This window comes from Sminthopsis crassicaudata, chromosome 2, assembly GCF_048593235.1.
Source record: "Sminthopsis crassicaudata isolate SCR6 chromosome 2, ASM4859323v1, whole genome shotgun sequence".
Classification (NCBI taxonomy): domain Eukaryota; kingdom Metazoa; phylum Chordata; class Mammalia; order Dasyuromorphia; family Dasyuridae; genus Sminthopsis; species Sminthopsis crassicaudata.
The window spans coordinates 151542214-151557929 of record NC_133618.1 but is presented as its reverse complement, the minus strand read 5'-3'; the positions used below and the strand labels follow the sequence as shown (position 1 = coordinate 151557929).

At 32.7% G+C, this 15716-nt stretch overlaps 1 protein-coding gene across 3 annotated transcripts in view; it reads right to left on the bottom strand.

Annotated features, from left to right (window-relative positions):
* ZC3H6 (zinc finger CCCH-type containing 6) overlaps window positions 1–15716 on the bottom strand; it is a 68687-nt gene that overhangs the window by 36055 nt on the left and 16916 nt on the right. For all 3 annotated transcript variants that reach the window (XM_074287692.1, XM_074287694.1, XM_074287693.1), the window contains exons 2-3: window positions 7795–7978; window positions 4438–4560 (exon numbers count right to left, since the gene is read on the bottom strand). In XM_074287692.1, the coding sequence (XP_074143793.1) occupies window positions 4438–4560; window positions 7795–7978 (307 nt within the window). The remainder of the gene's footprint in view (window positions 1–4437; window positions 4561–7794; window positions 7979–15716) is intronic.

Sequence of the window (15716 nt, the reverse complement as noted above, 5' to 3'; positions counted from 1 at the left end):
TACTGACTTTTAGAAATGTTTACCTAAAGTGGCCACTACAGAACAATAAAATAAACACAACCAGGATGGGTCTTTAAGATCTAGCTTTTAGATAAGAAGGTTATATAGTTACATGAGGAAAAAGATGGCAGATCTGACATTTTCTCTGATCCCTACAATTTCTCAAGCCTCTCTGAAACAGAGATTACATGACAAAGATAAATCAACTTCACTTTTCTCCATGTTCTAGGACATACAATACCCCAAAGAAAGTAAAAACAAACAAATAAACTAATAAGCTCAATACCCTAGGAACTGATGCTCCCCAATCCTGAGTTCACTTCATACTCCTCCTCTCTGATCTTCCACCTTATAAGTAGCAATGCTGCATTAGTAGACCCAAGAACATGATTTATGCTTGCATCAAACCCTGGTCTTTCCAGTGCCATAGAGACCCTTGCTCCAAGCTGATGAAATATGCTTGGGATTCAATAGTCATAACCCTTTGGGAAAGGAGCAAAAGTCTAACATTGTCTGCAACCCAAAAGTATCAGTGCTGTAAAGCTATGAACTGCAGGTGCAAGGAAAAAAAAAAGTTCTGAACTACTGGTGCCAGAGAACCAGGGAATAGAAGAAATGGGACAAATCACGTAGATAGGACACCACATGTGGACAGCATTCCATCACACCAGAAGGAAACAACACAGTATTTAATTGGGGCCAGTTTTGAGTTGAAAGTCAGCTGGAGCAAAGACCTAGGCTAGTGAACTGTGAATTGCTCATTTATGGAAGGAGGCTATGACACTTCTGAGATCCAGTCCCAAAGGAAACCACAATCAAAGAAAGGTCAGGAAGTGAATAATAAGGAGAATACAGGGGAAAGATTAAAACAAAATTTCTGGAAGACTAAAACTCAAAGATCTCGAACACAAACAGATTAAATCAATAGGAAAAACAGTAGCAAGAGAAATAAACATGGCCTTCAGATGCAGCAAACAAGTTCAGGTTATCTATAAATAAATACTGATAAAGGAAAAGGATCCAACATTTGATGAGAAAACCCTGTGGAATTTGGAGAGAACATGGAACTACAACATCTATTCCTGAGTGGATTAAAAGAGAAATGAGAATTATAAATGCAGAATGTATGTCCTTCACAGCAAAAATAATGAAAAACAGAAAAAGTTGAATCTGTAATACTGTACACCTCAGCAAAGAAACAAAAGAGAATAGATTAGAAATGTAAATATACAGAAATGCAGGACAACCTAGAAGAAGATAAGCCCAAAACAAGAATATTAAAAGAAGATATGTTCACAACACAAGAAGACAAGCTCACAAGATGAAAAGCAGGGAAGGGTAGAGGAATAGAGAATGAATGATGCTCCAGGATCATATCAAGTGCTAACAATGAGAAGAAAGTAACCTTATGGTCTCTTAAAGAGAAGAACCTATAGGAAAGTAGATAAGAAACGGGGTAAGAAGTGGGAAAGAATAAAGCCCTACTTTGGAGGTATGAGGGGATTTCACTGATGAATGCTCCTATGAAGAAAACATGGTTGGTGAAGAAAGATGAGGACCTTACATTGGATGAAGACTGGGGATTTGGTGCTTGAAATGTCTACTTATCCTGGATAGGATGGAATTGGGACCCCTGGCACATGGAAGAATGGGAAAGTATAGACACAGAGAAATTTCCAAGAAAATGTACCAAAAAAATGTCAACAAGAGAGTTGAATGATCAAGTGAAGAGGTTAAGCTCTTCCATGGGGCAGCAGTCCTCTCTGATATCTATAATAATTGATACAGTTCTAGAAATGAGGAAAAATGAGAAGGGAATCCTGGGGCAAGCTCTCTAGAGGAGAGAGCCTCTGGATGATTTGGAAAATGTGTTTACAGAAAGAAGAGAAGGAAAAGAGAAAGGCCAGATAATTATAGGAGTCATGAATGAGAGAATGAATCTAGTGTAAACAGAAAGAAAAGATGGATAATGAAGGGAGTAAGAGAAATCCTTTCTGGAAAGGGGTGAAAAATATACAATTTTCAAACTAAATAACAAAAATGGTTTAAGGGGAGATGAATGGAAGAAATTTGAGTAAGAGAACAGTAGTAAGGGGAAGGCAGTCAGTGGAAAGAGAGCCATCTTAAAAAAAGATTGATTGAAGGAACAAAATATTGTGCTTATGTTAGAGGTGAGAAATTGAAACCAAATAGCTTCTGCACAGACAACATTATTATTGCATCTAAGATGAGAAGGGAAACTGCTAAATGGGAAAAAATCTTTGCATCAAATTTTTCTGATAAGGCTTCAGTAGCCAAGACATATTAAGAATAAAGAGAAAAGCAAATAAATATGACTACCAGCATTTCTTCAATAGATAAATGCTCAAAGGATATGAACAGTTGCCAAAAAACTGCAAAGTATTCATAATTATATGAACAAAATGCTCCAAATCTTTAACAACAAAAGAAATACTAATCAAAACAACCTTGGAGTTCACTTCACAATCTGCAAATAGATAAAAATAACAAAAAAAATCAAGTCAATATTAGAGGGTTTGTGTGAAGATAGGCATGCCAATACTTTGTCAGTAGAGCTAAGAAATGGTATAACCATTTATAAGGCAATTTGGAAATATGCAAATAAAATGATTAAAATGTCCATACTCTTTGAACAAGAGACTATATTATTGAACTTATAATTCAAGGAAGCCATATTCCCACATACTACAAAATACTGACACACTTTTTTGTGCTAGCTAAAAATTGGAAACAAAGTAGATGTCCAGCAATTGGGAAAAGAAACAAATTGCAGTACGTGAATTAATGTACTATAAGAAATGATGACTGTGATGAAGACATAGAAGCAAGGAAAGCTCTATATTAACTGATACAGAGTGAAATAAATAGAAATAAGAAAACAACATATACAGTAACTATAATAAAAATGGAAAAGATAAAAACACACTCCAAAAAATCAAAAGCGAATATAACAGAATTATAAAAATTAAGTGGAACTCAAATGGATATAAGAATACATTTCCAATATAACCCTTCATTGAAGTTGTGGATCCACAAGTGAATTGCATATGTTTTAGGACTTTTTCAATTTATCAACCAGTTGAGTGATTATTTTTTTCTCTCCCCAAAATACTATTTGTCATGTGAGATGGCTCTCTGGAAAAGAGATAGATACACAGGATATTAAGGTGATGTGGAACAGAAAATGTCAACAAATACTTATTTTAAAAAAGAATTAATTAGGAGGGCAATGTTCTGCTACAGTTATGGATTGGTGCTTTTTTTTTCAGGTGACATAATCTATGATAGGCACCAAAAATAGTACATATGCATGTTTAATTTCTATAAATGTCCTATGATAAATTGACCAAAAAAGTCAGATGTACTTCTAAAACAAATAATTCTGGTAAAATTATTTAGATTCTTAGCATAGAATAAATCTGATTAATGAAAACATTTGTTAAAGCAAAAGAGCTTTATTATATAATCTGTCAGTGAAGATGAGAAAATAGAAGTATTTCAATGTAACCTGCGTGACAAAAATCCCATCTCAACTTTATAAGAAAGAAATCTTTTTATATCTCTCTACCTCTTACCATTTTCTCTCTTTCTTAGTTTCTGTCTCTGAGGAAAAAATATCTTGGAAAAAGCATTAAGTAATAGTATATAGGGATATGACATCACAAATTTAATAAGTAGAAATTACATTGACCCCTCATTTTTCCCCAGCAAAATCATCTACCAAGAACATATCTGAAAACCAGAAAATAACCATAAATTATATCACTAATGTAGTTGTCAAAATATTTTTTTAACCACACTATAGTAACAGTCCTCATGTACCATTTACTCTTATTTTATATATAACTTTAGTGTGTTCTCTGGTTTCCTAGATTATAACAGAATAAAAGTATCAAATCATTAAGAGAGAAAAGGAATATTTACACATTTAAGAATATAAAGAGGGAGGAATACTAACAACAAAAAGAAATATATAATAACAGGAACGAAACTGAAAAATGTTTTTTAAAAAATATGGCAGTTTAAAGCCATTTAGTCTAAAAGAAAACAATGATCCCTACAGAGAGTATGACACAGATTGGTAAAGTAATTGATATTCATAATGAAAACATTGAGTTTTGAAGAAAAGTTTATATTATGATTTGTGTATTCTGGTTATGACAAGAAACATACATTTGACTTAAAAAGATTTACACTCAAATTAATAAAAAAATTTTTGTGCTTAGCGGAGAACATTATAATTATTTAGAAAATTAAATTATGAAGAATAACTCATCTACTGACAATGTTGTTTAAGTGAGATTAATGTATAGACTTTGTTATAGAACTGAAATCTAATGCATATGTATTTTATAGGATGTTTTATTAAACTACTAGAAGAAAAAGAAATAGATTATTTTAAAAGAAAAATAATACCTGAAGAAATGATGAGTCATAATCCCTATAGGAACTTGATCCTTTTTTATGGGACCTTTCTGCATGTTCAACATCCGAATCAAGGCTGTAGTCTGAACTATCATCACTGGAAGGAGAATTATGCTAAAAAAAAAAAAAAAAAAAAGTAAAAAGCAAATATTTTTTAAAATGTAAATTTATTTTCCAAAGATAAAGCAAACTCTTAATATTCTAACTATGAAGAAAAATTGATCTTTAGCCATAAGGCAAATCTATGTATGTCTAAGTCATCTGATTAGCAGATTGAGTACCCTAGAAAGATAGAAGTCTAAGATTTACCAGATAGGTTCCCAAGCCAATAGCCCCTATCATTTGGTCCTCATCTATATTCTTTGCAGTTTTTCAGGATTCCCAGAAGGGAAAGATATAGTCTCTTCTCTCTGTTTAAGGGCTTTACAAAGTAAACACCTGTCTCCTCCACACCCTTATTCTCTACATCCCTCTAAGTTATGAAGAATTTGGAAAAAGAAAAAATAACTCTTCATAAAACAAAACAAAAATAGTGAACTCTTGATTTTAGATAGAAGATTTATAACATAAGATTACTATTGTCTGTCTTTGCTAATGAGTAAGAACCTAAATGCTGACATTAAAACTTTATTCCAAATATATATATATATGTATGTATATACATATATATATATATATATATACACATACACACATATATATACATATAAAACATATACAATGAATAGCTATGAAACAGAAAATCCTCCCATTTGCTAAGTTAAAATTTTCAAAAGCAATAGTCACAGTGATGACTTTAATACTGAGATTTCATTAATATTAGTAAAATTTTACAATACACTTAATGAAATACCCTTTTTTCTTTTATATCAATATAGAGTACAAATCATTTACAACTCATCATATATGCCTCTTACCCATAGTCTCTCAAAGATTCTCATACTACTCTTTTCTTACTGAAGAATAATATTTGTCAATATTCTTATACCATAATTTTTTTAGCTATTTCCAAATTGATGAGTACCAATTTGGTTTAAAATTTTTGGTATCACTAAAAGGACTTGTGCTTATATCAATCAATATTGGATCTTTCTTTCTGTCTTTAATTTCTTTAAGGCAAAAATCCAGTAGTGGAAAAAATGAGTCAAAGAAAATGGACAACATAGCACCTAATAAATGTTAGGAATTCTACTGGGTATAGAAAGCACAAAAACATATGTGAACATTCCCTGCTTTAAAGAAGCTTATATTCTATGCAGGCAGTTAGCATGGGCCTGTATATATATCTGTAGGTAGATTTATACAAAATAGATATTATGTTGTTTTGGGGGGAGGGAAACAGGTAAATACTATTTGAGGTGAGCCTTGAAGAAAACTAAGATATCCAAGATGCAGAGGTGAGGAAGGACACCTAGACCAAAGGTTTCATGAAAACAGGAGATAGAATACTGGGTACAAGGAACAATAAGGTGGCCAGTTTGACAAGACCACCAAGTATATAAATAGGTATGTAACATTAAGACTGAAAGGTAGGATGAAGTAGGAAGAAACTTAATTGCCAGACAGAAGATATTTGTTCCTAGAGGCAATAGGAAGCCACTAGAGTTTAATGAGTTAGAAGACTGACATGGTTAGTCCTGGATTTTAGAAAAATCATTTTGGCAACTATATGGAGAATGAGAATAGAGTGGGGAGAGACTTGAGGCAAAGAAAATAGGAGGTTACAGCAATAGTGCAAATAAAAGGTGATGAGATCCTGAATTAGGGTAATAGTTGTATATGTAAATGAATGTTAGAGAGATAGTTAAATAGAAAAGATAAGATTCTGATTGGTTATGTAGGGGTTTGTGAGAATTGAGCATGACTCTAAGGTCACAAAATTGAAAGACTGGAAGGAAAGATAGTGTTGAATTCACCAGTAAAAGGAAGTTGGGAAGAGAGGTGAATTGAGGAAGTAATGAATTATGTTTTGGATATTTTAGTTTGAAGTGCCCACAGAACAACAAGTTTGAATTGCCCAATAATTAGTTTTTACTGTAGTGCTGATATTAAACAAAGCAAAAAGATATAAAGATTTAGGAGTCATCACAGACGATAATTAAACCTATTGGAAACAATGAGATCACTAACTGAAAGAGTGCAGAAAGTAAAAGAAGGCGGCCAAGGACAAAGTAAGTTAAGAGATTGGAGTATCGACCATGATCCAACAAAGAATACTGAGAAGGAGAAGTCAGACAGATGGGAGCAAAAACAAGAGAAAGCAGTGTCATGAAAATTCTGGGAATGCAGGAAGTCAACAGTAGCCAATACTGTAGGGATTTGACAAAGGATGAAAAATGAGAGATCTGGAGAAAGCAATTTCAATTGGTCAATAACGTTTGGTTGAAAAAGATAATAAGACAATAGATTGAGAAGTTAATAAGAGATAGTTTTGTCTTAGGCATATTTGAAGCTAGATGGGATGGAACCAATAAATAGAGGGAAATTATAAACAGGAAAGTGGAAATATATATAATCTACTAGAGTTGATGAGATCAAGGGCTAACATTGGTCTTCATGATGAGGGGCTGGTCTTGGTGAGAAAGTTGGCCTCTTCATCAGAGACTGGAGAAAATGAGAGATTATATCAAAAAATAGTTAAAGAAAAGGGGAAAGAGTTTGCTACAAATTCCTTTTTCTCCAAAAAGTATGGGGGTAGAGAAAGTTCTCAACTCAACTTCTCTTCCTTCCTTCCAAGCACTGAGCTTGGAAATAGGAAGACTCAATTCAATTCCAGCCTGAGATACTTAATAACTATATGACCCTGGACAGGTCACTTAGCCTCTGTTTGACTCAGTTTCCTTATGTGTAAAAAGGGATAATAATAAGTATGTATCTCACAGAATGGTTGTGAGGATCAAATGAGATTGTTTGTTGTTGTTCAGTCACTTTCAGTTGTAACCAACTATTCATGATCCCATTTAGAATGTTCTTTACAAAGATAGAGTGGTTTGTCATTTTCTTCATTAGCTTATTTTACAGATGAAAAAACTGAGACACTTAAGTGACCTGCCAATAATCACACAACTAAGTGTTTGAAACCAGATTTGAACTCAAGAAGATGAGTCTTCCTGACTCCAGATCTGAGACTCCATCCACTGCACTTAATCTGAAGCTTGGCATACAGTGAGCACTGTATCAATGTTAGCTGTGTCATCGTCATCATCACCAATACCACCTTGTGCTAACTAGGATGTTAGATGGATAGAGTACTGGATTCTGAGTCAGAAAGACTTGCATTTCAAAGTAACCTCAGCACTTTTAGTGGGCAAGTTGCTTAACATGAACAATTATAAAAAAGCTTCTAACCTTGTGTTTCTCACGTCTTCTCCTTTTTGATTTTTTCTTTTCTTTTTCTTTCTTGCGTTTCTTTCTTGATTTTCTGTGGGTTCTCTCGCTTTTCTGTTTGTCATTTCCTTTTGTTTCTGGTTGTTCCTGTGGTTCCTCAAATCCAGCATCATCTATTTCACCATCTTCTAATTCACCATCTTCTCTATAAGAGAACAGGCAAAAATGAATATTTAAATGTCAATTCAGAAAGTAAACATATTAGACATATTTTATCTTTTCTGAAGGATGTGAGAATGGTCCAGACCTGCACCTCATATACCAAGGTATATCAGTCCTTTGCTTTACAGTTGTAGTTCATAATTCTTAAAGAATTGCTGGGTGACTTTCCCTGAGTCACAAAACCATTATGTGTCAGAGGAGGGACTTAAACCCAGGTCTGACTCCAAGGCTAGTTCTCTTATCTACTAGGCCAGGCTGCATCTTCAGATATCTTTTTGGTAGAAAGCCAATATCAAAATTTAAAATTATATGTCTCATTCTCCCACATATTTTAAAAGAAAGACTGTCTCAAAGATATATATTTACAATATACTAAACTAGGGGCACAGTGGATAGAGTACTAGCCCTGAAATCAGAAGGATCTGAGTTCAAATTTGATCTCAGACACTTAATACTTCCTAGTTGTGTGATCTTAGGCAAGTCACTTAATCCCAATTGCCTGGGGGGAAATACATTAAACTGCTTTTAAAAAGCAGAACCATATTACATGAATATTTTAGAGAACAAAAGTCATAAATGCAAAAAAAAAAAAAAAAAGAAGAAAAAAAACACAAAACCTTTAAACCTCATCTTATCAAAATGAAGGTAAATCAGGGCAGCTAAGTGGTACAGTGAATAAAGAACCAGCCCTGAAGTCAGGAGGACCTGAGTTCAAATCTGGCCTCAGACACTTAACATGGCCTAGCTGTGTGACCCTGGGCAAGTCACTTAACCCCAATTGCCTCAGGGAAAAAAAAAGATACATGAATTGCTTAAAGTGAAAAACAATATAGTAATTCAGATAATAAAGGCTATTAAAATACTCATTAATTTTAAGAGTTGAGTTCTGTCAAGAGTATTAAAACTAAAATTGTAATCCTGGTAATTTCACATTTCTAAGTGTAAGAATAATTAGTTTTAATTTTTTAATACAAATGCTGATTTTTAAAATCATAACCATATTTAAATAGATGGGAGGACAAAATATTTAGTAGTATTAACATTTAAAATCTAAATAAATGGGATACAGAAGAACAAGCTGGCATAAAAAAACAATTATGGTAGCAATACAAAATTATGTTATGTAAAAATTGAAACATATTACTTTGCTATATGTAAGCCAAAAATATCTACAGTCATTAGAATGAGAAAGAAATCAACAGAGGCTATTTTTAAGATCCCTTAAAATTACAAATATTATAAAATACTTGTATCTTTAACTTTATGAAATAGATATATTTCAAAGTTACTGGCAAAATAAATTATATTTTCTCACTGAGTTCTATGATATAATTAAATTTTTATTTCATAAATACAAATTCCTAAATGGACTGGTAAGCACTTCTACAAAGAACATTGACCATAGTTTTTATGATTGTGACAGATGATAATATTAATGATAATAGCTGACATTAAAATAGTCTTAAGGCTGGCAAAATGTTTTCCCTAACGTTTACATAACAAAATCTCACTCATTCTTCCTTCATAATAACCTTGTGTGTTAGGTGTTGTTATTAATCCCATTTAACACATGAGGAAACTTCAGCTGAGAGATTAAGTAGTAAGAATATTAAGCAGTATTTGAGCCCAGAGATTTCTAACTTCAAGACCAGTAAGTATTCTTTCCTCTATAGATAATATTGAAGAGGAATTATCCAGTGTAAAAACATACAGAGTAAGAATTAAAAAGCCATGATTCCATCAACTAGGGAATACTGAAAGTTATGGCACATAAATGTTGTGGAATATTACTATGCTGTAAGAAAGGATGATTGCAAGAAATCTGGGAAGACATGAATCGCTACAAAATGTGGCTGATGAAACAGGAAAACTATATATATGGCAACAATTTACTCCAAACTGTATGTTGAAAAATTATAATAATTAAACTAGGCCCCCAGAAAGAGATATGAGGAGGCACTTTTAATGGGAGTGGAATATTGAAATGATATTAAGACTTTTTCAATGTGGTTAGTTTGCTCAACTTTTTCCCTCTCTTTTTCACCATTATAAGGGGGATAACTACATGGGAGGAGGTGAAAAGGAAACCATTTAAAATACCGGTGATGTAAAAACAAAATACATCAATACATTTTTATTTTTTTAAAAAATGACAACCACCAAGGTTCAAGACCTGGCTGTATTACTTACTTACTAGCCATGTGATCTTGGCCAAGTTATTTAGTCTCTTGTTTTCCTTATATGTAAAATGAAGGGAGTATACACTAAGTGGGTCTCTTAAATCCCTCAAGAAGTCTAACATTCAGTGATTCTGTTTTAATCGCATAACTTCTAATGACCCTCTAAATTTTATAGAATTTTCTCATCTTGGGTCCTCTCAATTTCCAATTTTTTTTGCCACAGAATTGGATTTTTTATGCTATTTAGGTGGCTAACTCACCAGTCTGAGAAACAAGTTATACTTTCTTTGAGAAAAGGAGTAAGTACATTTGAGGCTACAATATCACACTTCATCAACAGATCCTATCATTATTTTTCAGGATGAAAATTTTATATGATTTATCTGTATCTTGAACTATAAATTCAGTAAGTCTGAAAACTTCTAAAAACATGTTTTCTTAAAATATTAAATATACCTTTTTGTTGAATTTTTTTCTCAAAAAATTATATTCAGCTTTTCCCATCCTTTACTTAGCCTATTTATTTCCAATAACTTAATATAGAAATTGGCCTCTCAGCTAAAATTTTTTAAGTGCAGTCATTTTAAGGAAATATTGTAGGATGGATTAGGCACAGCATCAGAGTATGTACTAGGCCCAATTATGTTATTAAAATAGAGTAATTAAAAAAATATGGAGCATCTATCATGCCACTTTCTTCAGGAAGACAACCTTTGATGGACACAGTTTCCTCAGTTACAAAACGAAAGATAAATTAGATAATCTCTTAAATTTTCTTCTATTTGCTTCCTTCTTGGTAGAAAGGTGATAGGCTAAAGGTATAGAATGAGTTGTCTATTGTCAGACATGGCCACTGCTGATTTGTTTTTACTTAATAGTACTTTGATAGAAGGGAGGGTTCTCTCAGGGAAAAGGGAGTCATGGAAAGCTACAGCAATTTAACTAACTATATCAATAAACAGTTTTTTAAAGCACAAAGTTTCCTTTAAGTTCCAAAAATTGGATAAGATGATGCTTTTAATTTCTAGACTAACTTGTTCTTGAATATATCTGACACATTTCATAACTACTATTACCACAAACAATAAATGTTTTATTAATGGCAAATGGTGATATGTGACTTACTTAGGGCAGAGATTATGGTTTATACACACACATATATGTATCTATATATGTATACATGCATATAGATATAGATATAGATATAAATATATACATATATACATCTGGTATCACTCTAATAATAATTGAACTCATAGGAAATCCTGAGATAATCAAATGAAATTATACAGAAGGAAAAGATAAGGAGAATTTAGAAAAGATACTCATGGTGAGTGGGAATGACATACATGAGAAACCAACAAAGGAGATTCAAATATTTTTGATAATATATTTTTAGTTTTATAGCTCAACAAATTAAGAGTCAGAGTTGTAGACAAAACATATTCATTTTATATTTTTATAAAGAACACAGCAATAATTTGCATTCTGCAATGCATACCGAGTCTTGAATTAAAATCCCTGCCTTCTAGAAATTTGATGAAATAGATAGTAAACATACACATAACTCTATATGCACATTAGAAAGACCATTTTGTGTCCTAAGATCTATAATTAAAGATTAAATATTTTTAATCATCAAAAAGTCAGTGTGGCGTAGTAGACCAAAACAAACAAACAAAAAAACAAAACCCACCACCAACAACAGACAATGAGAAAGACCTAACTTCAAGTTCCCATCTCTGACACATACTGAGTGTGTGGCCCATGGTCACTCAGTGTCCACAGGCAATTCTTTAAAACTATATATGAGTTCTTCATCTAGAAAGAAAAAGAGAAGCCTCCCCCAGAAGCTCCCTATGTCAAAGATATCAAGCTCTCTTAAAAAAAAAAAAAAAAAAAAAAAAGTCATCCTTTTTGAGTCTGCATTTAGAATAAACTTTTGAAAGAATGAATAAATTTATAACATAGCCTAAAATCCTTGGACAAATCAAACCATGTAGTTTTCTTTTTGAGGTTTTAGTGGATTTGAAAAGCATTTCATAAGTAGTCAAGTACTATGCAAGTTGAATCTATTCTTATTCTTATTTGTTGCCTTATGATGCTTTTAATTTAAATTATTTTAGATGTCTGCAATTTTTCTTTTTAATATCCATGATGCAAGGTCATTATTCTGAATATTATTATAACTAAAAGGTCATAATCTCTCTGAAACTGTTTCCTCATCTGAAAAAATGGGCATCATAATATTTTTACTTGTTTTACAAAGTTCATTGGATCATAGTTTTAGGGATGGAAAAAGATCTTAAGAAGTCATCTAAAGAGATCAATGAAAATATACTGCAGATATTTGTTGGGGAGTAATTTGTAGGGAGAATGGAAAGGTAGGAAGAAGCTAGTTTGTGAAGATCTTCACATACCCAACAAAAGAGTTCATATTTGATTGTGGAGGCAATAGGGAGCCACTGGTACTCACTGGAGAGAGCGAGAGGTTAACATTTAGGATCTACACTTTTAAAAAATCACCTTGTCAGCTAAATGGAACATGAATTCAAGATAGGGAAGAAACTTGAAGAAGGTATATCAATTAGAAGGCAATTCCAGATAGGAAGTAGCTAGAAGTGATAAAGACCTTACTTGGGTAAGGTCTTCATATGAATGAAGGAAAGGCGATATATACACATAACAGATGTTATAAAAGGTAGAGATCCAAGATTTGGCCATAGATTGTATGTCTGAGATAAGGTATTGAGAATAATACTGAAGTTAAAAGCCTGGATGACTGGGGAAATGGTAATGCTCTTGATACTAACAGGAAAATTCAGAATAGAGGAAAAGTTAGGAGGGAGGTTTAGTGAAGATAATGAAGACTATATTAGGCATGTTGAGTTTGAGATGTCTGTGGAACATTCAGATTATAGATGCATCTGAGGCAAATGATGATATATGACTGTGGTTTAGAAGAGAGATTAGGGTTAAATAAACAGATTCAGGGAATATGGAGAAAATAATGGGAATATGGGAACTCATGAGCTCACCAAATGAAAGTATAGAGGGAAAAGAAAAAAGGGCCTAGGACAGAGCCTAGATAGAACTCATATTTAATGGGTATGACCTGGATTAAAATCTAGGAAAACTGAAAAGAAGCAGACACATGGGAAAACCAAGAAAGCAATGTCATTAAAATTTAATTATCTAAGAGAGGGTGATTGACAGTATAGAAAGTTGCAGAAATGTTAATAAGGATGAGGACTGAGAAAAAAAAGCCACAAGATTTGGCAATGAAGAAACTTGGTAACTTTGGAAAGTGCAGTTCAGTTGAATAAGGTGATCAGAAGCCAAGTGGTTTAGAAACAAATAAGAGAAGTAGATGTACCTAATGTAAGATGACTTTCTCAAGTCATCTAGCTTAGAAGAGGAGAGACAAAAGATAAGTAGTAAGCATGATTAAGTTAACCGTTTACCTTTCTTTTCTTTTTTTTTTTTCTTTCTTTCACTTTTTTTTTTTTTTTGAGGTGAAAGAGATGTGGAAATGTTTACAGGCAGCAGAAGGAAAGGAAGGTAATAAACATTTACATATTATGTATTATGTGCCAGGCACTGTGCTAAGTAAGGGCTTTATAAAGATTATCTCATTTTATCCTTATAATAATCCTGTGAAATAGGTACTATCTACCCTATTTTATAGATGAGGAAAATGAGGCAAACTGAGGTTAAGTGACTTGCATGGGCCACAGAACAGACAAGTGCCTGAGGTTGGATTTAAACTCAAGTCTTCCTAACTCTAGATCCAGTGATCAATCCATTGAGCCTCCTACTTGCCTTCTTAATCAGTGAAGGATTTGGAGCACAAGGGGAGAGGAAAGAGGAGAAATGGTGGAGAAAAATGAGCTGGAGTAATTTGAGAGGGGATAGAATCAAGAGTGTAGGTATAGGGGTTTGCTTAGGTAAGAAAAAGATCTATTTCTTCATGTAAAATAAAGGTGAAGGAAAAGATACTGGGGAGGAGAGAGGAAATGTCTGAGGGATAGGAGATGAGGATGAGAGGAGAAAAGAGTACCTTTTCATGAATGACTTGATTTTTTGGGAGGGTAGGGTAGGTGAGAGATGGGAGATGAGGTTCTTAATTGAGGGTAAGAGAAAAAAGTTCTGTGAAAGTTTTGAAAGGGGGATAAAAACATTTGGAATAGTTTCAGTGAGTGGAATAGCAACTTGATTAGTGAGGTGTAAAAGGTTTGCATTGTTACAATGAGTACCAGTTAAAATCACTTTAATTAATATTATAGTAGACTCAATCATCATGGCTTTGTGATTTTCTTTAGCTATGTTCAGGAGTATGTGAATAGGAGAGTAATTGAATAGGAGGTGATTGAAATCCAAAAAACAAAACAAAACAAAAACACAGACACACATTTTATATTTGAAATAAAAAAATTCAAAATTTAAAATTACATGTCTCTAAAAGGTGATTTACTTGGTTGGCTAGTTCATTGAGCACAAAGCACCAACAAGAGAGGTTGGAACCTACTTGTGGACCAATTCCTGAAGTAATACTGAACCAGTTTCATGTAACCAGAAAAATTTTAAAAATCAATTGGAGTCTAAAAAAAAAGTTGGAAAAATACTGTAGATACAGACATTATAACAATATCATTTTATAATTATATGGAAAATTTTGTTTTTTAGTTTTCAAAGGTACATTCAAAGACTCATTCAAGGACTGAGTATCTATGAGAAAGCTGGGTAGTCTCTGTTTAAAAAAACGGGGGGGAGGGCAGTGGTCTCTAAAATGGTTGAACTAAATGTATATGTTTAGTCAAGATTGTCTAAGTAAATTTCTGATTAAAATATCTTTCACTGGTGGGCAGCAATATTTCTCTCATAAATCATTAAGCTATCAGCGTAATTTAAGTTTAATCATTCCTCAGTAAGCTGAATATAGGAATTTCAAATTCAGATATGAGACAATAAGAATTTCCAATCAGAGTGGAAAGCTTCTTAGAAATCATCTAGTTCAATATATACCTGAAAAAGAATGTCTTCTATTTCATTCCCCCTCAAATTTTGGTCATCTTGTTCAATAAGAAAGATCCCACTATATTCAGAAACAGTGCATTCCTCTTTTGGACATCTAGAATGGTAAAGTTTTTTTTTTTTTTTTTTTTTAAGCCAACATATCTGCCCCTCAGGAACTTTTCCCAAACAGAAAAGGCTAATCTGTTAGATAGTATGGACAAGTTAAACTTCAGTTTTGTCATCTGTGTAATAAGAATAATCAAAGCACCTAACAGTAACTATCTCGCACAGCTGTTGAAAGGATCAATTAAGAATTAATGTGTATATAGTACTCTATAAAACAAAGTACTCTATAAAATCCATCATATTTATCATTAATTAATCCTCAATGGGATTTTTCCTATTTCATTTCTACAGTTTTTTTAAAAAGACTATTATCTGGGGGGAAAAAAAGCAGATTATACAGAAATTATAAATAAGTAGTTACTAAAAATGAAACATGTACTACTTACTTCTAAGCTACAC